The sequence below is a fragment of the Chiloscyllium plagiosum genome, unplaced genomic scaffold (genome assembly GCF_037043375.1).
Source record: "Chiloscyllium plagiosum isolate Xiang-an unplaced genomic scaffold, Cpla_swu_hap1 HiC_scaffold_42, whole genome shotgun sequence".
Taxonomy (NCBI): Eukaryota; Metazoa; Chordata; class Chondrichthyes; order Orectolobiformes; family Hemiscylliidae; genus Chiloscyllium; species Chiloscyllium plagiosum.
The window spans coordinates 83,625,999-83,652,397 of NW_028270180.1; the positions used below are offsets into that span (position 1 = coordinate 83,625,999).

At 41.7% G+C, this 26,399-nt stretch overlaps 1 protein-coding gene across 1 annotated transcript; it reads left to right on the forward strand.

Moving 5' to 3' along the window:
• Positions 1–1,584: 1,584 nt before the first annotated feature.
• LOC122546230 (NACHT, LRR and PYD domains-containing protein 3-like) lies at positions 1,585–24,753 on the forward strand. Its single transcript, XM_087982128.1, is given in 9 exon segments — positions 1,585–1,633; positions 2,625–2,794; positions 8,165–8,336; positions 8,436–8,501; positions 10,469–10,805; positions 10,807–12,204; positions 17,402–17,488; positions 18,969–19,136; positions 24,109–24,753. Coding segments are annotated over 9 exon segments (2,535 nt in total). The 3' UTR covers positions 24,197–24,753.
• Positions 24,754–26,399: the final 1,646 nt, after the last annotated feature.

A 26,399-nucleotide genomic window follows, 5' to 3' on the forward strand; every position in this document is an offset into this window, starting at 1 on the left:
CAGACATCCTTGACCCTGGAACAAGGGAGGCCATGCACCATCCTGGTCCCTTTTGCAGCCACAGAAATGCCTATGGAGACCGCTATTAGTACTGGTTTTCTGCACTTTGATCCTGCCTGTTGAACAACAGTGCCAGCTGTGGTAGCACTGTTCTGGCAGCTGCTGTTGTTATCCCCTGATCGGACCCTACCCACCACTCCACTCCTCTCCTCTCAATATCCAAAACAGTATACATGTTGGAGATGGTTTAGCCACAGGGGTGTCCCAGTCTCCAACTGCCTGTCCCTTCCAGCTACCTACCTGAACCTTGGTAGTGTCCACGACTCTAAAACTTCTGTCTATGATGCATTCCACCCACTTTCCTGAATGCCCCGAAGTGTGTCCCCACTCTGACCCATGTAATCTGACAGAAGCTACAATTGGACAGGTCCCACAGGTTTGGTTGGCATGACTATTCGAACTGTCTCTTATTTCCCACATTTGATATGATAAGCAAACTACCCAGTGTACTGCCATTTTAATCTTCTCACAACTATTTCATTGAAAATTAATGTCTATTAAAATTAACTTCCAGCAAACTAGATGGCCCTAGAGTTAGAATCTCATTAAAGAACATTAAATGTGCAATTAATTCTAGAAATAGCAGTCTAGATCCCACTCTAAATCCCAGGACTGTACTGCTCCCCCACCAGCCTGACTCCCATTGCCCTTAAACCTGATGGGGAGGGAAAGGTGAATGGAGGTTTCAGGTAAGAACAGTGAGTCATCTGACCGTTACTGACCAATCAGCAGCCCTTCTGTCCAAAACGTTACTCTGGCATTGTGACGTCACTCCCCTCCAGGTCTGGCCCCGGAAGCTCCTTCCGCTGCCTCAGCCCCTCAAGGTGTGTCCTCAAACCCGAGCCCGCTCCTTCGGGATTGATGTGGAAGCTCCCACTGAGTGAGACCGTTTCATGCCGGGTCACAGGAAGCCTTGACTGTGCTGGGTGTTGATAGTGTCGGTTAAATATTAACCTGCTCAACCTGTCACTGAGAGGTGTGAAAAAGGGGATAAATCAGAATCACCTTCTTCTGTGCTGTCGATCTCTACGACAATCATATAACCAGAAGGTAACACACTGAGATCTTAATCAAGGTGCGGGAACAAATGACTGCAGATGCTGGAATCGGAACTGAAAACAACAAATGCTGGAAATCACAGCGGGTCAGATAGCATTCACAGAGGGAGAACAAGCTAACGTTCCGAGTCTAGATGACTCTTCATCTTAATCAATACAGTTAAATATTTTTAGTGTCATTGCATTTTGATATCAACACGATCATTTTGCTGTTATTAGAATGTAGTTTGCTTACATTTGTTGAATAGCAGCAGCAACAAAATTCCGCCAGCATTTTGATCAGTCTAACAATGGTACATATTCTTCTGTTTAGCTTGTGAACAAATGCAAAATTATGACGGACGGAGTAAATGTGGGACAAATACAATGTACTTCAATGAAAGGAAGAAATGGAAAAGGTAAAGTTCAAAGATCAGCTGTGTTACTGGCAATATTCCCTGATGAGTATCAGACACTCCAGGATAGAATGTTACAATTTCAGGAAAGGCTGAGAAGTAACTGTGGCTATCAGAATGGTAAACAGCATGGCAGGCATCTCAGGAGACTGCATAGCCTGAGCACAACTTGCAGATGAATGGTATTTGGTGCTTGGCCACTGGGCAGACCACCTATGAACAAAAACAGTTGTTTTATCCCCTCATACATGATCTGTGGCAGCAGGAGAGATCATCTCGGCTCACGATCCTGCTACATGGAAACACAAAATTCAGTTTACTGAACCAGCTCGTAACATCAATTGGATGGTCACGCTGGTTGTAAACAGGTCTTGGCAGTGTGGCTGTGGAGGGAGGTAACTATCTGTCCTTCTGTGGTTCCATTCAAGCCCAGGTGTCCTTGGCGATGGGGCGCAGAATGTCCATCTCAATGCCTTTAGAGGGATGGAACACCACAGAGGCATACAGTGCTTTATTTCCCGTCCAACTCCATTTCAATTTTATCCCTTCCCTCTCTTCCCACTACGTCCCCTGCCATGTTTATATTTGGTATTGCATTGCCCAAAAAAGGCTGCGCTTGTAAATCATCAATTGGATACACATGAGTTTTTACTGGTGGTGGCTGCTCGTTATACAAAAAAAACAACAAAAGAAGTTGGAGTGGGAAAGAACTCATTTTTATGTGATAACACTTTTGGGTAGAAACATATACTAATAAAACACAGCAATGAAGGGCTCCTATGGTGCAGGGTTAGAATTCTTAAGTGTGTTCAAGTTCAGCCTGCTACCCTAAATGGGCAATATCTATGGGCAGAGTGATTAGAAATAACTAATGAGAACTGAAACAATTTAGGTTTATGACTCTGTCATGTAGGAGGAGAAAGAGACCATTAATCCTTGTGAAATTGCTACACAGAGACAGGAAGAGTCTGCGAGTAAAATCGCACAATTATTTATTGCAAATTAATATTTTGTATCAATGGTTGAAAATAGAAGGTTTTTGGTGTGATATTTCTTTAACTTTTTACATTAGATTTTTTAATTGCATGTTTTGTTCACTTTCTTCGGACAGACGATGATGGAAAAGGAATTAGTCAATTGCTGAATAGTTACAGCGACAGGGAGTTCAACCTGATTACCCGATTCTACTATGAGAGTTTGGAGGATACAATATTAGACTTGGTGGAGAGCATTGCCCTGACATTAACAGCAACTGATTCATTGAGCAATGGAAATTACGCTGTAAGTTACATGATAGAATTTTTCCATTATTCTATTATTAATCAGTAAAATGATTGAAGTGGGCATGTAATTGAAGGAACCTTTGGAAATTTAAGAAAAAGTAACAAGGTTGTGCATCTCATTAATGATATGAAAAACAATAAAAGTAAGGGTCAGGCATACGAAAATAAAAATGCACCAGAAAATAGAAAATACTGAAACAATATTTTTTTCAAAGAAAAAACAATAATGAAAAGTTGTTTACTTGAAGGACCGATAACGAACTGAGAGCAAAATAGAAATTAGTGAGGTGGGACCCCATGGCTTAGTGGTTAGTGGATGAACTCATGTGATGATGAAAACCACATATCAGAGAATGTCAGGATACCCCAGATCAGTTTTAGCGAGATGGAAGAAATGCCATGATGAATATTTCACTGGGAAGAATTGCTTGTGTGTGCTCTGCAAGCAACAAGATCCTAGCAGAGAGCACAAATAAAAATACCATGGTGGGGAGGGATTGGTGTCAGCAGTTTTAAGGGAGACGCTGGAATACCCAGTGAGTTCCAAATCAATTATGATGGAATTCTTCAGTTTATGTTGTATGCAGCTTTTGGTTTAAGCCCTAACACTATGGTCATTGTGTAATTCAGAACTGAAAGAGCTAAGTTTGGCTCGACCTAGAAATAAGTGAAACATTGTCACGGGGTGGCACGATGGTTCAGTGGTTAGCATTGCTGCCTCACAGCACCAAGATCCCAGGTTCGATTCCAGCCTCCGGCAACTGTCTGTGTGGAGTTTGCACATTTCTCCCCGTGTCTGCGTTGGTTTCCTCCGGGTGCTCCGGTTTCCTCCCACAGTCCAAAGATGTGCAGGTCAGGTGAGTTGGCCATGTTAAATTGCCCATAGGTTAGGTGCGTTAGTCAGAGGGACATGGGTCTGGGTAGGTTACTCTTCGAAGGGCCTGTTTCCACACTGTGAGGAATCTAAAAAAAATAAGAAATATGTTGTCAAGTTTTAAACAGGTCACCTTATGAAGTTCAAGTTCAAGTACCAGGAAGGTGCCACTCATGTCACTGAGGCAGGTAATGTTGAGGGACTCTTGAAGAAGTGTCCTGTCCAGATCATTGAAAGTGAGGAATTACAACCCCTTGTGAAGTTTTCTTGACTTGGTAGTGTTCCATGTTATTCATGTTCGGTGAGTTTAGCTGAGAAATCTCTGGACACTGTTCTAATTACTTTTGCTAATCAATATGCTCCGTAGTGTGCTCTATCAAAGTCTGTTCCCATATTTGCCTCTTGTTAATTCTGGATGTTGAATATAAATGGTGCATACATTTTGGCCCACTGTCATAAATATAATTAAGTAAAATCTGTTGCTGTTTGTTGCTGGAGAATTATTCAGCTTTTTTCACTGACTAAGTTCCTTGAACTCACTGTGTCTACTTTTTAGGTTAAGTAATTGGTCTATAGTCAAATCATAATATAGATTTTCCACGTGCTCATGTGTCACATTGTAAAAAATACAAAACAAACTGGTAAATGTGACTTGAAATTAACACGCAGAGTTCATTCAAAATGATTTCTTACAACGACAAAATATTTTTAAACAAAACAAAAACAAGTTACATGTAATGAATACAGTTTTGCCATAGTGAATATGCCTGTCACCAAGAATTGAAAAATTATCAATTCATATTAAAGGGAAGAGCCTTTCATGCTGGGGCAGATGACATACATTTATAAAAGTATATCATGCCAGCTATTCCACAGTAAAAAAAAACCTTCGGGAAAATGTTTACAAATTAAGACCAGAGCTGTGAAGGTAACATTTCATGATTCCAAAAACAAATTATTCCTTGGTGGAAGAAACATGAACCATCAAGCTAAGTCAGATAATGATTATGACATCAAAGTGAAATATAATAACATGCAAATTTATCATTTCATTAAGTTTCCTCCCCAGTGGCTCGGTGAGTATTTGCATTGCGTCATTAATTGTTCTTGCCAAGTTGGGAATGATATGCTTTCATGAAGCATTGCACTCGATTTGATGTAATCTAGCTGAATTCTCGATAGGATTGAGATCCAGGATTATTAAACAGCTGCAGTGAATGAAAGGTAGAATATTTCCAAGTCCAGATTGTTTGTAGATTGAATATCAGGGTTGTGGGTTTGGTACGATAGGAATATAAAGATACAGAATAAAGCAATTCAGTGCAGCATGTCTGCACTAACCAGAAAGAAATTGAAAAAGAAAAATCGCCCAATTTAATTTTAAGGATGAGAAAGTGAGACTGCAGATGCTGGAGATCAGAATCTCTGGTGCTGGAAAAGCACAGCAGGTCAGGTAGCATCCGAGGAGCAGGAGAGTCGACGTTTCGGGCACAAGCTCTTCATCAGGAATGGGGGGTGGTGGCCCAAGGGGACTGAGAGATAGGGTTGGGCTGGCGGGGGGGGGGGGGGGGGGAAGGTAGCTGGGAATGCAATAGGTAGATAAAGGTGAAGGTGATAGGTTGGAGAGGAGGGTGGAGCAGATTGGTAGGAGGTAAATGGACAGGTAGGACAGTTCAAGAGGGCAGTGCTGAGTTGGAAGGTTGGATCTAGGAGAAGGTGGGGGAAGGGGAAATGAGGAAAATGGTGAAACCCATATTGATTCTGGGTGGTTGGGGGGTCCCAAGGCAGAAGATGAGACATTCTTCCTCCAGATATCAGGTGGTTAGGATTTAGTGGTGGAGGAGGCCCAGGACTTGCATATCCTTGGTGGAATGGATCACTCTTACACAAGTAGGGAGGATGTGTTGGGCAGGCTAGAGGTTATTAAGGTGGACAAATCCCCAGGACCAGATGGGATCTATCCCAGGTTGCTGAGGGAGGCGAGAGAGGAAATAGCTGGGGCCTGACAGATATCTTTGTAGCATCCTTAAATACAGGTGAGGTGCCGGAGGACTGGAAGGTTGCTCATGTTGTCCCCCTTTACAAGAAGGGTAGTAGGAATATTGTGGGTAACTACAGACCAGTGAGCCTGGCGTCGGTGGTGGGAAAGTTGCTGGAGAAGGTACTGAGGGATAGGATCTATTTATATTTGGAAAATAATGGGCTTATCAGTGTTAGACAACATGGTTTTGTGCGGGGGAGATCGTGCCTTACCAACTTATTAGAGTTCTTCGAGGAAGTGACCAAGTTGATAGATGAAGGAAGGGCTGTTGATGTCGTATGCATGGACTTTAGTAAGGCAGTTGATAAGGTTCCCCATTGTAGACTTATGGAGAAAGTGAAGTCACATGGTGTGCAGGGTGTTCTAGCTCGGTGGATAAAGAACTGGTTGAGCAACAGGAGACAGACAGTAGTAGTTGAAGGGAGTTTCTCGAAATGGAGGAAGGTGACCAGTGGTGGTCCACAGGGGTCAGTGTTGGGGCCACTGTTGTTTGAGATATACATAAATGATCTGGAAGAGGGCACTGTTGGTATGATCAGTAAGTTTGCAGATGACATGAAGATTGGTGGAGTAGCAGAAAGCATAAGGGACTGTCAGAGAATACAGGAGGGTATAGATAGACTGGAGAGTTGGGCGGAAAAGATGGTTTTCAATCCAGTCAAATGTGAGATGATGCATTTAGGCGAGACTAATTCAAGAGTGAATTATACAATGAATGGAAGAGCCTTGGGAAAAGTTGATGAGCAGAGAGATCTGGGAGTGCAGGTCCTTTGTATCCTGAAGGTTTCTGCACAGGTGGATAGACTGGTCAAGAAGACATACAGTATGCTTGCCTTCATTGGACGGGGTATTGAATATAAGAGCTGGCAAGTCACGTTAAAATTGTACAAGACATTGGTTCGTCCACATTTAGAATACTGTGTACAGTTCTGGTTGCCACATTACCAAAAGGATGTGGACACTTTGGAGAGGTTGCAGAGAAGGTTTACGAGGGTGTTGTCTGGTCTGAAAGGTGCTAACTATGAAGGGAGGTTGAGTAGGTTAGGTTTATTTTCATTAGAAAAAAGGAGATTGAGGGGGGGGCCTGATTGAGGTTTACAAAATCATAAAGGATATAGACAGGGTGGATAGAGATAAGCTTTTACCCAGGGTGAAGGATTCAATAACAAGAGGTCACGCTTTCAAGGTGAGAGATGGAAGGGTTAAGGGGGATTCACGCGGCAAGTACTTCACACAGAGGGTGGTGGGTGTCTGGAGCGCGTTGCCAGCAGAGGTGGTAGAGGCAGGCACAGTAGATTTATTTAAGATGCATCTGGACAGATGCATGAGTAGTTGGGGAGCAGAGGGATACAGATGCTTAGGAATTTAGCGACAGGTTTAGACAGTACATTTGGATCGGTTTAGGCTTGGAGGACCAAAGGGCCTATTCCTGGACTGTAAATTCTCTTTGTTCTTTGTCAGCACACATGTTGAAAAGGCAACACTTCATGCAGTTGCAGTGATGTTAATATTGTGTCTGTTGGTGAGCTGAAGGATATTTATGACTTCAATTATTGGAGTTTCATGATGTTATCAGAACTAGTTACCCAAATTGCCCCAAATACCATAATGACCGTTGATATCTTTTCAATTCTTACTGTAATAAAATCCTGGCAATTACAAACTTTTCAATGTTTCCTACAAAATTTCTAATCTATTGTTTTGGATTTCCTTTTTGTTTTTTTGGATATAGCAGTGAAACTAGTCCACTTTTAATGTAGGAATTCATTGAAGGTGTTGTGGTTCTAGCATCAAAGGCAATGCACAACAAGCTATTAAAGTGACAACATGGATCTCATGTTCGCATCATAGTTCAAGTGTTATGGATTCAAACCCAAACCCCAAAACTTCCACTTCCAATATTGTAGAATCCAGTTTTGTTTATCACATGACTTGTTAACTGCAAGTTTCATGTCATATCCAATAGATTCCTCTATTCCTGATGAAGGGCTTTTGCCCAAAACATCGATTATCCTGCTTCTCGGATGCTGCCTGAACTGCTGTGCTTTTCCAGCACCACTCTAATCTAGAATCTGGTTTCCAGCATCTGCAGCCCTTGTTTTTTCCTACTACTAATGTCTCCCTCATAGTTCTTCTTCACAAGTGGAGGCAAGGTCTCATCAGTGTGCTGAGATGAATATTCTTCACCAATCGAACATCATTAATGTAACAGCTTTTCATAATTACGACACTGCTGTTTATCATTTTCTCTCTTTCATTGTTTTCCTTTCTATTTCTTCTTTTTCTTGTTTCTTTCTGGTTTATTTCATTGTTCTTCCTTTGTTTCTTTCTTTCCTATCTTTCTTTTTCCCTCATTTCCTTCTTCAATTCATTCTTCCATTCCGTTCCTTCATCTATTGTTTCCCTTTTCCTGTTTCCCTTTCTATTTTACCTGTTCTTCTCTTTTATTCCAGTATATCCGTAATCTGTCAGAGCATCAACAGAGAAAGGAAGCAACAAAACATCTTCTGAACAAAGTGACCAAAACCAATGGCTGCAGAGAACGAATATTTTGGGAAACATTGGTGAAAATGCAAGAATCAAAGCCAAAACTGAAACTCATTCTGAAAGAAATTCAGAGCAGAGGTATTGTACAGTCCAAGTATTTCTAGCAATCAAACATGGTTGCCTCTTTAATGGGTGAGGCTGCCACACACTATTAATGAAATGAAACATCTTTCCCAGGTTTTGACTTGCTTTATAATGCACGCATCGGAGAGATGGAAGGAGAGCTATCAGATCACCTCAAAGGTAAGTCAAAATAAAAGTAATCGTTAATCATAAAAACGTACCGCATTAATTAAGTTCTAACATTTTATTTGTGTCTCACATTTCATCACTGAAAGGAAACAAACCCTCCAAATTATTACCATGAACTGTTTCTATAAAATGCAATCCAAGTTACAACACGAAGCAAATGAACTGGAACTTGGGCATGGACAGTGTTCCATCTGCCACAGATTATATGCCACATGTGTGATATTGAGCTTTGTTGGAAATTGCTGAATGCTCATTTTGATTTTCCCAGCTGCTCTGGAGCAGACTGAGCCCAACCTTCCAGTTTTAGATGCTGAACCACAAAGTCACATTCAGTTTTGCAAGTCAGTTGGTTTCAAGATCTTCCCTGGTACTTTGTCAGGCCATTATTTCTTTTCCCTTCAGTCACATCAGGGTCTGAAAAGAAGTCTTGCTTTTACTGTCAATACAAGGCCTTCGGGTGGCTTTATGCAAATGTAAACCTCAATATTGCCAGAGTCTCGGAGTCTACAAAGTCTGTATTGGGCTGGAGTCACATAAAGCTCCAGACCCAGTTAAAGCTTAAATCATATACATGACAGACTGAGTAAAGATGATGTCATTTATAGGATCACAATTGGTTCTAGACTAGTTACTGATGAAGTCAGATCTGATGAATACAGAAGTTAGAGTGTGGTCCCATAGTGTGGACAGACTGAACTGATATGTATGTACTGGTTGAAGAAGGTCTTGATTCATATGTCGGCTCCACCCTGGGCAATGACTTGAAACGCACATTGACCTAAAGAAAGTGTGGATATGGGTCACGTGTAGAAACAGAATCTTTAAACATCCAAGTGTCATATTTCTACCAACTGCATATGTACTAGAGTTCAACATGTATCAGATTGCACACATGTTGTTTGGGCATTGAATGAAGGCACAAATAGGGCTACAATGATATTAGCTTGACCTAATTGATCAACCAGGACTAGATAAGGAATTGTTTTTCAATAAGTCACATATCCCAGAAACACATTTCTACATACCGTGCTGAAACATTGGATTTGTGAAGAGCCCATATTTGCTGAAATCTTACTGACATAGAGTAGCTGTGTCAAATACTGTACTCAATTGTCTGGCCAGGCAATTAGTTGACTTGGAAACATATTTAGGCTCATATCGAGGTAAGATTTGCTTCGTCTATGTCGCGGACTTGTTAAACATGAAATCAAATATGGGGTCAAGCTGGGTATAGGTAGATTAACATGAAGATTCAGAATAGATAGGGAGTCCATTCACATACAATCTTAGACTGTACAATGAGAGGCTTCAGCTTTCGCACTGAAATGGACAATGAGTTGATAAAATTGGTGGAAGATCCCAATGTGATCCTTATACATCGACAGTGTTATTTTATAATTATGGTTCACATAGCACATTTAATTGTATCACTGGTTTGTCATCCTGTTCCCAACATTAAGCATTGAAAAAGTGAGTATTATGCACAGTCCCTATTCAGCCAGTGTGCCATATGTTTACATTAGGTATAAATTGTCTGAGATTGAAGCAGACATCAATCTTATAAACACTCTGATACTATCTCCACTGGGGACAACAGACAAAACAAAAATGAATACAGTAAATAATAATAAGTGAACAATGTGATAATATTTGGCTTCTCACATGTTCCAATGGTAAATTCTCCTCAAATGGAGATGACGATAGAGTGTAGGGGCTTGTCTGTTATAATGTAAAATCTACTATAATCCATCTGATTCTCCCTGATTTATATTTAATTTAATTCAATATTTATTCGATAAGATTAATTTCTAGCACAGCGTAGTAAAATTTGGATTCGACTCACATATTTTGTATTGCTACCCAACTCAAACTCCTCCTTGCTTCTCGTTAATTGTTTTAATGTAGTTAATTAACAAATAAGAACAATGCCAACATAATTTTGATCATTGTCATGAAAGGTATACAAGATCAACACAAGCAACACCTCCTCCACCAAACCGAGCATGTGGTCAAACACACCATCAAAGGAGACAGCAAAATTACGACCATTTCCCTCACTGATCGATATACAGAGCTTATCATTATTTCCACTCTGCGTGAACGGAGACTAGTGGAACACGAGCTCCTTTCCAGAGGCAGGGAACATGAAGAATGGCAGCGGAAGTACCTCACCAGCGAACTTGAAAAAATCCGGATTGATCAATTATTCAGGAGCAGTTTTGGCCACTCCAGCCTGTCTGGCACCACGGTGGTTAGCGGAGTGGCTAGCATTGGTAAGACAACAATGGTGCAGAGGATGGGCAGCAGGAAACATCTATCCTCAGTTCCAATTTGTTCTACATTTCACATTTCGAAATCTTAATGCCATCAACAGAGCCGTTTCTCTGACTGAAATGGTATTGGATCAGTACCCTTATTTAGAAAAGATAATTGAAGATATCTGGATGAAACCTGAATATCTTCTCTTGGTTTTTGATGGATTAGATGAGTACAAACACCAGATTGATTTCACTGGCCGCGTGGCTGGTGATGTCTCTGCGAATCACTGTGTTGCGCCTGACTGCAGATGTGAAGTTTTTGAAATGGTGCACTCCCTGGTACAGCAACAGCTGCTCAGAGGTTGTTCTGTGCTGGTTACCAGCCGGCCGAATGCCCTTGACTCATTGGAAAAGGCCAATGTCAACCTTTGGGCTGAGATCCTGGGCTATCTTGCTTATGAAAGAAAAGAATTTTTCAGAAAGTTTTTTGGCAGTGAGCAACTCGCTACCAATGTCTTCAAACACATCGAGGAGAATGAGATCCTGTACACCATGTGCTACAACCCTTCATATTGCTGGATCATTTGCTCAACCTTAGGCCCACTCTTTACACAGATGAAGTGCAAGCAACCTCTTCCCAAAACTATCACTCAACTTTTCTCCATCTACCTTTCCAATCTCTTGGACAACCACAAGCGAGATGTTGAGGACCAGCGGATGGTTTTACAGCGACTCGGGGAGTTGGCTTACCAGGGAGTTTCGAAAAGGAGAATTATTTTTAATGAGAATCACTTCATTCAGCATCAGCTGGAGTCCAGCAAATTCATTTCAGGATTCATGATGGAGATCTTGGAAAGGGATGACACAGCTAAAAACATTGTGTACACATTTCTCCACCTTACCATCCAGGAATTCTTGGCCGCCCTGGCTCAGTATTTGAGTCCAAAGCATCAGAACGTGGTGGAAACGCTTCACTGTGCTTTTAAGAAGGATGATGGTCGGTTTGAGATTTTTATTCGATTTTTAGTTGGTCTTTCAACACCCACTTCATCCCGAAATCTGGAACCATTCCTGGGTCCGCTGTCTCATCACACGACCTGTCAGGTGATAGACTGGCTGCAGGCCAATGTTCAGGCAGAAATCAAAAACATGGACAGAGCCACTGGAAAGAGGAAACTGCTGAACATATTCCATTATTTGTCGGAGTCTCAGAATAGAGCTTTAGTTCAGAAGACCATTGGATCTGTGGAGCGTTTGAACTTTGGGGACTCCAATCCAAAAAATGCACTGAGATTAAACCCAATGGACTGTTTTGTAATGTCTCATGTTGTACAACTTTGTGAGTCAGTGATGGAGTTGAATTTGGAGAAATGTTATATTCAGGAGGAGGGGATCAAACGATTGGCCCCTGCAATCCACAAGTGCAAAGTTCTAAGGTATGTATTGATCCGGGTGAAATTAGATAACATGTCAGCAATGACCCATTGATTTTCTCTTATAAATTCCACCTGATATGAATTTCATAGGAACTTAGAATCTCTACAGAGCATAAAACGGTCATTTGGACCATCTAGTCTGCAACAACCCTCTGAAGTGCATCCCATCCAGACCCCTCCCCTATCCCTGCATTTCCTAAGGGACATGAAAGGCTACAGAAAAGATTTAGAAGGATGTTGCCAGGGTTGGAGCGTTTGACCTATAGGGAGAGGCTGAATGGACTGGGACTGTTTTCCCTGGAGCATTGAAGGCTGAGGATGACCTTATATATCGAGTTTATAAAGTCATGAGGAACATGTTTAGGGTAAATAGGCAAGGTCTTTTCCTTGGGATCTGGGAGTGAGAGGGGGAAGATTTAAAAGGTACTTAAGGGGCAACTTCTTCACACAAAGAATGTGTGGGTATGGAATGAGCTGCCAGAGGAAGTGGTGCAGGCTGGTGCAATTACAACATTTAAAAGGCATCTGGAGGGTTTATGAATAGGAATCATTTAGAGGGATATGGGCCAAATGCTGGCAAATGTGATTAGATTAATTAAGGATATCTGGTCGACATGGACGAGTTGGACCAAAGGGTCTGTTTCCTTGTTGTACATCTCTATGACTCTATAACCCATCTAGTCTGCACATCCCTGGAAACTATGGGCAATTTAGCATGATCAGTCCATCTAACCTGCACATAGTTGACTATGGGAGGAAATCGGAGTACCCAGAGGCAACCCCCGCAGACACTGGGCAAATGTGCAAACTCCACACAGACAGTCACCCAGGGGTGGAATCAAACCCAGATCCCTGGTGCTGTGAGGAAACAATGCTAACTGTTGAGCCACTTGTCACTATAGTAGCTGAATCACAATTACTATTCGTTTTTTTTCTGAGAGTCAAGGAGTTTTCCATGCTTTTTATTTATTTTTAACGCTACTACCGCATTGACCTTGATACTGAGTGCTCTAACTATAACAAAAAAAAAGGCACCAGACGAACTTGGTTGGTCTTACACTGTGAGACATTCAAAGCCACAAGGAGTCTGGCAGAGTCTTTAACTAGTGCTATGACAAGGAAACAAAGAACTGAGCCAAATCATTGTACCTCTGTGTTCACAACAGAGTAAAATTAAAACCTTCAAAGATTTTAACCTCAGCAATTCCTAACCAGACTTTATAACCAATCGCAGACTCTGTTGATAATGAAACCTAGACGGTAGGTTAATAACTGAAACAACAAAAAAAAAGCAATTTATTATCAAAAGAGGAACTTTAGCATAGCAAACTTAAACAACAAAGTTTGAAACCAATAACCTTGTTTTCAGGGCAATTCACACAAAAGACAGACAGACAGACAAGTAAACACAGTGAAGGGATAATTAAAATAAAGTAACAAAACTGGCCAGATTAAGTGGTTTTCATATCTTACTCTCAATGTATATTTAATGGTTTCTTTGTTAATTTTCTGAAGATATCGATCTGTGCCACCTTTGAATTCACTCTGAGAACTGAAATTCTGAAATAAAGTGGAAGGTTAGGCAGGGAGCATTTAAATCTTCATGCTGTAACGTCAATAGCTAAGTTCATTCTCTCAAAAGCACACTCCCAAAAACCAACTTAAACTGTGATCTATGCCTATGTTTGACCATCTCGTTCTCTCCCAAAAACAAATGGAAATTGCTGTTCTGAGGAAAGCTCATTGGACCGAAATATATCTATCCACAGATGCTGCCAGACCTGCTGTGCTTTTCCCTCAATTTTTGTTTTTGTTTCTTATGTCCAGTATCCACAGTTCTTTTGATTTTATGTTCTATCCCAGGCTTGTTCACAACAATTCCCAGGTACTGGCCTGATCAATTCCCAAACATTTCTTATCTGGTTCAATGTGCTGCTCTCCCACTGTGCTGAAACATCTACAGGATCCTATTGATCAAGAGCTAACCTGCCATTACCTGTGAGGCCCCACCTCACGAACAAACAGCAGCTTGTTTGTTTGTTTTGTTGAAACACAAGTTGCTGTTCACAATCCAAAGATCATTTCCAGCTCATTGCAGTTCACAGCTACAAATCAAAATTGATAAAATAATAAATTCAACGAAAAGTTGGCGAAGTTTTGAACACTAATCCTAAGAGGCCCTCAATTAAATGAACAGACCTGGTGTGTGACTGAACACAGTTCACTGACAGAGAATAGCAATGGAGATCAGGTGGCAAATCAAACTGTTGAACCCAACCTCTGTCACCAATTGTGTGCCATTGCAGAGATGAATATCATCCTTTGTAGTTTACTTTTACAAACCAAAGCTATTCTGATATTGTATTTGACCCAACCATTCACTAGATAAATAGTAAGTGAATGCTGTACCTAGTTCAATGCAGAATACGTTGCTAACACAGCAAGGCTGCCATTCATGTATCTGAAACTGTTACGGGTGAGGGTCAGGGTGGGTTTGAAATAGAGGTTCAACAGTCTGTGATTTACAGGAGGCATGATCTGCCCTTTGTGGTAGCACAAAATTCACCATTCACCTCAGCAGCAGGGAGATTGGGCAGCTCATCACCACATATTTTACATGACTGTTGGGATGAACAATTATCCATTCTGCTTGGAACTTAAAACATAGCTTGTGTATTGTTAAATGCATCAGAGAAGCAGGAATTTATTGATTGATTGATGTCTATAAGTCTTTTTCTTTGTTGTGTTATCCAGGCAGGGCAATAATGCCTCACAATTAACCACTGCTTTTACTCTTTGCTGGATTACATATGGATGAGTTCAATGCAATATAATTGCACAAATGTTTTAAAAAATTTGATATAAGACAATCAATTTTTTGTCTTGCGTTCAACTTATCATAGAGTCAAATAACATGGAAACAGATCCTTTGGTCCAACCAGTCCATGCTGAACGTAATCCCAACTAAACTAGTCCCACCTGCCTGCTCCAGGCCCATATCCCTCCGAACCTTTCCTTCTCATGTATTTATCGAAATATCTTTTAGAGTCATAGAGATGTACAGCATGGAAACAGACCCTTCGGTCCAACCTGTCCACGCCGACCAGATATCCCAACCCAACCTCGTCCCACCTGACAGCACCCAGCCCATATCCCTCCAAACCCTTCCTATTGATATACCCATCAAAAGGCCTCTTAAATGTTGCAATTGTACCAGCCTCCACCACATCCTCTGGCAGCTCATTCCATACACGTACCACCCTCTGTGTGAAAAAGTTGCCCCTTAGGTCTCTTTTATATCTTTCCCTTCTCACCCTAAACCTATGCCTTCTAGTTCTGGACTACTCAACCCCAGGGAAAAGACTTTGTCTATTTAGCCTATCCATGCCCCTCATAATTTTGTAAACCTCTATAAGGTCACCCCACAGCCTCCGATGCTCCAGGGAAAACAGCCCCAGCCTGTTCAGCTTCTCCATATAGCTCAAATCCTCCAGCCCTGGCAACATCTTTGTAAATCTTTTCTGAACCCTTTCAAGTTTCACAACATCTTTCCAATAGAAAGGAGACCAGAATTGCACACAATATTCCAACAGTGGCCTAACCAATGTCTGGTACAGCCGCAACATGACCTCCCAACTCCTGTACTCAATACTCTGACCAATAAAGGAAAGCATACCAAACACCTTCTTTACTATCCTATCTACCCGCAACTCCATTTTCAAGGAGCTATGAGCCTGCACTCCAAGGTCTCTTTGTTCAGCAACACTCCCTAGGACCTTACCATTAAGTGTATAAGTCCTGCTAAGATTTGCTTTCCCAAAATGCAGCAACTTGCATTTATCTGAATTAAACTCCATCTGCCACTAATTGCACCCATATCCACCACTTCCTCAGGAACTACCCTCTGAGTTTAAAAAAATTTCTTCTTGTGACTTTTTTAACTCTGTGTCCTCTCACCTTAAAAATGTGCCCCTAGTCTTGAAATCCCCCATCCTCGGGAAAAGACACCTACCATTAAGCCTTTTTATACCGCTGATGATTTTATAACCCTCTGAGGTCACCTCTCAACCTCTTATGCTCCAGTGGGAAAAAAATCCCAGTCTATCCAGCCTCTCCTTATAACTCAAACCTTCCATATCAAAGCTTCCTGGTAAACCTTTTCTGAACCTCCTCCACCTTAACAATATTCTTCTTTTACCTAAGTGATTATAACTGGACACAGTATTCCAGAAGAGGCCTCATCAATGCAAACTTCAAAGAATTATGTACCTGAATCCTTAGCTCTCTCTGTTGTACAACACTGTCCAAAGCCCTCCCATTAACTGATTAACCTCTCCCCAAGTTTGTTGTATCAAAATGCATTTATCTAGATTGAACTCCATCTGCCATTTCTCAACCCATTGACCCATTTTGTCAAAATCCCTTAGAAAATCATCTTCTTTACTATGCCACCAATTTTGATATCATTTGCAAACTTACTAACCATGCCTCCTGTATTTTCATCCAAATCGTTTCTATAAGTGACAAACAAAACACAAGCCAGAACCGATCCCCGTGGAACATCGGTGGTGACAGGCCTCCAAGTCTGAAAAACAACCCTCCACATTGTCTCCTGATAAGCCAATTTTGTATCCAATTGGCAAGCTCTCCCTGAATCCTATGTGTCCAGTTTTGGGTTAAAATATATATTCTATTTCCAGGTCATAAAATGGGTAGTACATAATAAGGCCATCTGGCCAATTATGTCTGCACTGGCTCCTTAAATGGCCTACACACTTCATCCTATTCCCCTCCTCTTCCCTCAAAGCTATCACATGTTTTCTCCTTCAGGTATATATCAAATTCCTCTTTTCAGAGTTGTGCTGGGTTGTACTGTCAATAGCCTTTCAGTCAGTGAACGAGTAACAGCAATTTACTGAGTAAAATATATGATAAGAACTGTACACCTCTCATTTTTCACCAAACAATTAATCTATTGTTTGAAATATGTGTTCACTGGTCACCAACTAATTCAGTGAGAATAGTTATGCAAGATTTCAATCTGTTTTCTAATACTGCACAACACTGTTCGATCTGCCCATGCCTCAGTGTGTCAATGAGAAACAATTGGATGGAGTTTCTGTAAGGTGAATTTTATGTTATGTTAATCGGAGAGATTTCCCACTCCTTGATTGTTTTTTTTTTCCTTGGCTGTTAGGCTGAATGACAATAACATTGGAGATACAGGAGTCAACATTTTGTCTGCATCATTGGCGCATTCGGAATGCAAAACAAAGCGATTGGAGTAGGTAATCTTCCCAACATTAACCCCAAATTTTATGTGCAATGATTTGCGGCAAGTCGGGAATTTGCTGTATCTTTGGCATGACCACTGTTGAAAATATAGGGGAAGGTGAGGACTGCAGATGCTGGAGATCAGAGTCAAGAGTGTGGTGCTGGAAAAGCACAGCCAGTCAGGCAGCATCTGAAGAGCAGGAGAATCGATGCTTTGAACATAAACCCTTCATTAGGATTCCTGATGAAGGGTTTATGTTCGAAATGTCGATTTTCCTGCTCCTCGGATGCTGCCTGACCGGCTATGCTTTTCCAGCACCACATTCTTCGATCTTGCTAGACTGCACCTGGAGTATTCTGTTCTGTTCTGCACAACAAGTATATATTAGACTGCAATCAAATTTCAACAGGAAGATATGAGGGAGAAATTGAATCAGAATCTTTTTGTGGAAATTATGGTCACATGGTAACCAATGGAGATGTTTAAAATGCTGAATGATGGGACAGGGTCGTTAGCTAAAAGATCAAGGAAAGAGCATTATTTTAAAGTTACAGTTAAGCCATTCATTCAGGAGCCAGTTCAAACCACACTTCTTCCAACTAGAGAAGGACAATTTTCAGATTCTCAACAAAAAGAGTTGTTAAGATTCAGAGACGAAAGTAAAAAAGTTAATTTTTTTGTTCAATTAATAAAATTTGGCCTAAGCTGATGTGTTTACATCCCACGTTGTTACAATGCTTGAGGAGAGATGCAGGGCATCGGAGAAAGGAAGAAATGTCTCATGAAAAGGATTTCATGGATCCTGAACATAAGGTCTGAAGATAGATTGCAAACATTGGATCTGTCTCCATTAAGGAAAGGAAGCTGTGATGTAATTTGAATGAAGTATTAAAAATGATAATGACAGTGGAAAGAGTCGGTAGCAATAAACTGTTCACTGCCATGAAATGATCAAGTATATCAGCACAAAAATTCAAGAAATTGCCAAAAGAAGCAAGAACAATGTGAGATAATCTTTTCTGCACAGTGACTGGTTAAGGTTGGAATGTTGTGCCTGACTGACATCATGGCAGATGCCGGTTCAACTGAAGTGTTCAAAAAGGAATTAAACTTTGGTCTGGAAAGGCCCAGTGCACAGGGATACGGGATACAGAATGGCAGGAAGTGAATTGCTCGTTCGGAGCCTCGAATCACCTCCTCCTGCACTGTACCCTGTTTGATTCTGTGAGGCTGTAGGTACACATATTCTTTTCAAAATTAAGAGTAATGTCTTTCAATTAAGGAATAATAGTGTTAAAGACTAAAAGCATTAAAGTTAATTGATTATTAGTTCGTCATTACTGAGTCAAATAAAATGAAAAGGAGGCTGATGGTTCAAAAGCTTTCTCACTTTGTTATGCTGATCCAATTATTGCTTTTCCTTCTCAGTGGAATTTCTTTTAACTTTTCGAGCTGTATTGAAAACTGATTTGTAATTCTCAATCTTTAGTTTGCAGGATAACAATCTGACATTTGCTTGCATTGAAGACCTGAGGTTGGCATTTAGTCAGAGCGAATCATTGTCAATGCTATACCTGGATGGAAATAAATTCACTGATGATTGCATTCCGAAAATGAGAAACTTCATCATCAACTGCAAGAATTTGGAGCTGATTCAGTGAGTGCATATGTTAAAACATTAAACATTTCCATTGTATTGTAAACAATAATTTCCTTAAGTCATGTCCACAGCAAGTTCTTCAGGGGTGCTTAACATATTAATTCACCGGAACATAGAAAATCAGAGCAGCAGCAGGCCATTCAGCCCATAGACCCTGATCTATCATTATATATACCATGGATGATTATCCAACTTTGAACCCTGTTCCTGTTTTCTCCCTGATATCTTTGACCCCTTTAACCCTTAAGAACTTTATCTGCCTGGCGTTATAGAGATGTTCAGCACGGAAACAGGCTCTTTTGTCTAACTGTCCATGTCGAACAGATACCCCAAATTAATCTAGTTCAGATGGAGTTTAATTTAGATAAATGTGAGGTGCTACATTTTGGAAAGGCAAATCAGGGCATGACTTATACACTTAATGGGAAGGTCCTGGGGACTGTGCTGAACAAAGAGACCTTGAAGTGCAGGTTCTTAGTTCCTTGCAAGTGGAGTCACAGATAGGAGAGTGAAGAAGGCATTTGGTATGCTTTCCTTTATTGGTCAGAGGACTGAGTCTAGGAGTTGGGAGGTCATGTTGAAGCTGTACATGACATTGGTTAGGCCACTTTTGGAATATTCTGTGCAATTCTCGTCTCTCTCCGAGAGGAGGGATGTTGTGAAACTTGGAAGGGTTCAGAAAAGATTTACAAAGTTGTTGTCAGTGTTGGAGGCTTTGAGCTGTACGGAGAGGCTGAATAAACTCTGTTTTCTCTGGAGCGTCGGAGGTTGAGGGGTGACCTTATAGAGGTTTATAAAATAATGAGTCCCATGGTTAGGGTAAGTAGACAAGGTCTTTCTCTGGGATGGGGGTGTCCAGAACTAGAGGGCGTAGGTTTAGGGTGAGGGGAAACATCGAAAAGGGACCTAAGGGGCAACCTCTTCATGCAAAGGGTGGTGCGTGTATGGAATGAGCTGCCAGAGAAATAGTGGAGGCTGGTACAATTATGATGTTTAAAAGGCATCTGGGTGGGCGCAAGAATAGGAAGGAAATGGGACAAGTGCTGGCAAATGGAACTAGATTAGGTTAGGATGTGGAGCTGCCAGTGTTGGACTGGGGTATACAGAGTTAAAAATCACTCAACGCTACGTTGTAGTCCAACAGGTTTAATTGGACGCACTAGCTTTCGGAGCACTGTTCCGGACAACCACCTGATGAAGGAGCAGTGCTCCGAAAGCTAGTGCTTCCAATTAAACCTGTTGGACTATAACCTGGTGTTGAATGATTTTTGGATTAGGTTCGGATATCTGGTCAGCATGGACGAGTAGGACTGAAGGATCTGTTTCTGTGCTGTACATGTCTCTGACTTGTTATGGACCAGGCCAGACCCCCTCAAAACATTTCAAGAAAGTAGCCCAGACCCTAACATTGCTCGTTGTTTTAAGAAGGTGTAAAGTGGATATTCCAGGAGAGGTGCCATTGGTCAAACCACTTCATTTTAAACAAAACCAAATTTATTTACAAGATTAGTCAATGAAATAGAAGCAAAAGAGAACCGAATGCAGAATTAGATTAGATTACAGATTAGATTACATTACAGTGTGGAAACAGGCCCTTCGGCCCAACAAGTCCACACCGACCCGCCAAAGCGCAACCCACCCATACCCCTACATTTACCCCTTACCTAACATTACGGGCAATTTAGCGTGGCCAATTCACCTGACCTGCACATCTTTTGGATTGTGGGAGGAAACCGGAGCACCCAGAGGAAACCCATGCAGACAAGGGGAGAATGTGCAAACTCCGCACAGTCAGTCGCCTGAGGCCGGAATTGAACCCGGGTCTCAGGCGCTGTGAGGCAGCAGTGCTAACCACTGTGCCACCGTGCTGCCCACTAAATAACCTCACTTATCCAAAAACCAAACAGACTTTACCTGTTGTTCCCTATACTTGCAACAATCCCCATAAACACCTCGTGGCGCAAAAGGTAGCATCAACACAGGGTCTTACAGGAGAGAGATGTCAGACAGAGAGGATCAGCACGAACCTGCTTCTTTCACGTAACTGTTTCTTGGATCAGCAGCCTCAAAACACTACCTGCCTGCTTTCAGTGAATAGCCAGACGTCCAAAAACCAAATCAAACCAGAGAAAAGCTGAGCTGGCGGAAGTGACCATTCACCTTTCATTGCACAAATTCTTTTAAAAATAAAACTTTTTGCTGGAGGCAGTATCTGTAGCTATAATCAAACTGGCCGTAAAACCCTTCGAAACCCAAACCTTTTGGAACCTGTGTCTTTTACGATCTCTCTGCGGGGAAGAAAACCAAGTACAATAGAACCTTGTTAAAGGAGCAGCATCATCACAGACTCTATTTGACAACATTTGGCCCTAATCCCCATCAACCCTTCGTATTCATAAACCCATCCAGATGCCTTTTATATGCTGTAATTGTACCAGCCTCCACCACTTCCTCTGGCAGCTCACTCTAATCTCATACCATCCCTCTGTGTGAAAAAGTTGCCCCTTAGGACCCTTTTAAATCTTGCCCCCTCAACTTAACCCTATGCCCCCTAGTTTTGGTCTCCCCTAACCCTGGGGAAAACATCTTGTCTATTTGCCCTACCCATGCCCCTCATTGTTTTATAAACCTCAATAAGGTCACCCCTCAGCCTCCCACGCTTCAAGGGTAACAGCCCCAGCCTATTCAGCCTCTCCCTCTAGATCAAACCCTCCAACCCCAGCAACATCCTTGTAAATCCTTTCTGAACCATTTCAACTTTCACAACATCCTTCCTATAGCAAGAAGCCCAGAGCTGCATGCAGCATTTCAAAAGTGGCCAAAGCAATGGCCTGCACAGCCACAACATGACATACTAAAGCAAAGAAATACGGATAGTAGAAACCTGAAACAAAAGCCAAAATTGCTGAAGAAACTCAACAAGCCTGACAGCATCTGTGGAGAGAAAATAAAGTTAATGTTTCGAGTCCAGTGATCCTTCTTCACAGCTGACTCTATGTGTAAACCTGCTGAGTTTCACCAGAAATTTCTGTTCTTTTTGAGAACAATATGTAACTTTTTCTTTCCAACCATTCAGTGTTTTAGCCAACAAACAGTCTCTCTGACAGGGAATTTCTCAGACTCACTTCAACCTGAGTGAAGAAATTTATCCTCAGCTCAGCTCGAAATAGCCTACCCCAGATCCTTAGACATTGACCCTTTGTTCTGGACCTTGGGAACATCCTTCCTGTGTTTACCCTGACCTTTCCTGTTAGAATTTTGTAGGTTTCTAAAAGGTGCCCCATATTATTCTAACCTACAGTGAAAATAGTCCTAACTGATCCAGTCTCCCTTCATTCATCAGTCCTGCTATCCCACGAGTCAGTCTGGGAAACCTTTGTTGTATTCCTTCTATGCATGAATGTCCTTCCTTAGATAAGGGACAAAAACTATACACATGACTTCAGGTGTGGTCTCACCAAGGCACTGCATGTAGGCAACTAGACAGCCCTGCTCCTGTCGTTGAATCCTCTTCTCTTTTTTTTCTCTCTTTTTCTGTCTCTCTCTCTGTCTGTCTGTCTCTCTCTCTCTCTCTCTCTCTCTCTGCCTCTCTCGAACCCAGACTCTCTTCGCCTCAGCATGCTACTCTCTAAGGGGTTGTGGGGGTGAGAGAGACTGTCACACATCTTCTTCTGGAATTTGTCTTTGCAAAGGAAGTCTGGAGAAAGATGCAGTGGCCTTTGTCAAGGTTCATCCTGAGCAGTTCCATGACGCAAGACTCTGTGCTATACAGTCTGTTCCCCGGGACGCACAACGAGACAAACATCAACTGCTCCTGGAGGACCATCACCTTGCTGAAAGACACTCTTTGCTCTGCCTTAAAGTTGTTGATGGTTAGCTCCCACCTGAATCACACACACTGCTGTTCACCCTCCCTTTCCAGGAGTTAATCCAGCTGTTCTTTGACACTGAATACTCAGCAATCTCCTTCCCTGTTCTAGTGATTCAACTTCCAGAATTTTCCTCAGTCACTTCTCACTACCACCCTCTGGTGGATGCTCTTTCTCCTGCTGAGTCCCATGGCCTCCGCGATTCCCATCTCATTAAGTTGAAACAAGTTGTTATCTCTTATTGGTTCCCTTTGCGCGAGTTTCAGGTCTAGTCTGGTTGACAATGTCCTCACGAATTTGGTCCCTTGTGTTGCTACTGAGAATCTGATGCTCCCCAGTCGGAAGCTATTCTCCGTCCTTGCCATTTGAAGCACTTCTTTGAGATGGTGTTCAAAATGCAATCAACATTTCAGTGTGAAGTGATGTAAAATCAGCAAAATAAAAATCCTTGCCCATATCTGTCTTGATACCAGTCGTTAGGAAGGAGTCATTACCGTGTTAATTACGTGTGTTGTAAGCTTCAGTGCCAAAGTTGAAACCACATATCCATCCCATTTTCATTTCATATTCATATCTGAAACATACATCTTTAAACACATTGTATATCAGTCAGAACTATTTAATGTCTTCTGAAAATACCTCTGGGCCAGACCAGGTAAGATTCCCAGATTCCCTTTGGTGATGGACATGAGTGAAGCAGATGTGTATTTACAGCAATCACTGATTAGGTTCTATGAAAATGGTGACTATGAAACTAACTTTCAATTCCAGATGGTTTAATTATTTGAGATAAAATTCAGCCAGTTGCTGGCATTTGTACTCTAGGTCACTGCATTACAAGTCCAATGCGATTTCCCCCTCCAACTACATCCTCAATTTACATCATTCCCCAAATATCAACACCTTAGTTTCTTACAGCACTGTCTGTGTGTGCAGCAGCTCATTAGATTCTCTTTCCCCCACCACTTACACCCATTTGTTACTGTGTAGCTGCTCACAGTTTGATTTCAAAATGTGTGTTTCAATTGGAAAATTATGAATGATTCTGTCATTTTAACTTTATTAATTGGTTGGTTATTAATCATTAATTTCTTTCTTAGATTATGGAGGAATCAGTTCAGTTCAGATGGAAAGAAGCAGCTCCGATCACTGAGAGAATGCAGGGCTGGTGTCCGAGTATTTGTGTGATCAAAGGATCAAGAAATTGCCAACTATTTGGAATTGATATTACTGAGAGGTGTATTTCTCTCACCTCCATCAAGTGAAACACATGAGATATTACATTGGCTCAAGAAAAGCAATTCCTGGAATTCCGAAATAGAATGGGAACGATGTGGAGTATTCAATAGAAACTTTCAGTAGCAGCTGGTGTGTGTTGGTGTGTGGGTGATATTCACCGTCGAGCACAGGGAGATGGAGCTGTGATTGTGAAGCTTTTATAAAAGAGTCCGAGAGATCGCCATCATAGAAACAGGCCTTTCGGCCAGCGTGCCTATGCTGTCCAGTTTTCACCGTTAAACTAGTCCCTTTTGCCTGTGTTTGGTCCATGTACCCCCGTATCTAACCCATCCATACACCTGTCTAAATGTTTCTTAAATGATAAAATTGTACTCACTTCCACCACCTCTGGCATCCCATTCCAGACACTCACCATCCTCAGTGTGAAGAAAACTGCCTTTCTATGCCCTTTTGTATCTCTCTCCACTCACCTTAAACATATGCCCCAGAGTTTTAGACTCCCTTGGGGAAAAGTTGCTGGCGACCTACGTTATCTACGCCTTTCATGATTTTATAGTTCTGTATAAGGTCACCCCTGAATCTCCTAAACTCCAGGGAAAAATGTCCCATCCTATCTCATCTCTTGTAGCTCAAACCTTCCAGTCCAGGTAACATCCTAGTAAATCCTTTCTGCCCTCTTTCTAGTTTAATAGTTACTTTCTATAGTAGAGTGACTCGAACTGTGTACAGTATTCCAAATGTGACCTCACTCATGTCATAGAGTCATAGAGATGTACAGCATGGAAACAGACCCTTCAGTCCAACCCGTTCATGCCGAGCAGATATCCCAACCCAATCTAGTCCCACCTGCCAGCACCCGGCCCATATCCCTCCAAACCCTTCCTATTCATATACCTATCCAAATGCCTCTTAAACGTTGCAATTGTACTATCCTCCATCACTTCCTCTGGCAGCTCATTCCATACACGTACCACCCTCTGCGTGAAATAGTTGCCCCTTAGGTCTCTTTTATATCTTTCCCCTCTCATCCTAAATCTATGCCCTCTAGTTCTGGACTCCCCGACCCCAGGGAAAAGACTTTGCCTATTTACCCTATCCATGCCCCTCATAATTTTGTAAACCTCTATAAGGTCACCCCTCAGCCTCCGACGCTCCAAGGAAAACAGCCGGAGCCTGTTCAGTCTCTCCCTATAGCTCAAATCCTCCAACCCAGGCAACATCCTTGTAAATCTTTTCTTTACCCTTTCAAGTTTCACAACATCTTTCCAATAGGAAGGAGACTGGAATTGCATGCAATATTCCAACAGTGGCCTAATCAATATCCTGCACAGCTGCAACATGACTTCCCAACTCCTATAACTCAATACTCTCACCAATAAAGGAAAGCATACCAAACGCTGCCTTCACTATCCTATCTACCTGCGACTCCACTTTCAAGGAGCTATGAACCTGCACTCCAAGGTCTCCTTGTTCAGCAACACTCCCTGGGACCTTACCATTAAGTAAATAAGTCTTGCTAAGATTTGCTTTCCCAAAATGTAGCACCTCGCATTTGTCTGAATTAAATTCCATCTGCCACTTCTCAGCCCATTAGCCCATCTGGTCCAGATCCTGTTGTAATCTGAGGTAACCCTCTTCGCTGTCCACTGCACCTTCAATTTTGGTGTCATTTGCAAGCTTACTAACTGTACCTCTTATGCTCACATCCAAATCATTTATGTAAATGACAAAAAGTAGAGGATCCTTGTGGCACTCCACTGGTCACAGGCCTCCAGTCTGAAAAACAACCCTCCACCACCACTCTCTGACTTCTACCTTTGAGCCAGTTCTGTATCCAAATGGCTAGTTCTTCCTGTATTCCATGAGATCTAACCTTGCGAATCAGTCTCCCATGGGGAACCTTGTCAAAGCCTTACTGAAGTCCATATAGATCACATCTACTGCTCTGTCCTCATCAATCCTCTTTGTTACTTCTTCAAAGAGCTCCTGTACACCTGCAACAAGGCATTCCAACTCCTGTACTCCATACTCTGCAATTTGTTCAATTTTACAATAAACCTGTTTGTTATTAATTATTTCTTATTACTACCTGTCTTCAGTTGTACATAAAGCTATACTCAATTTGTCATAAACATATGGTTATTTGTGTAAT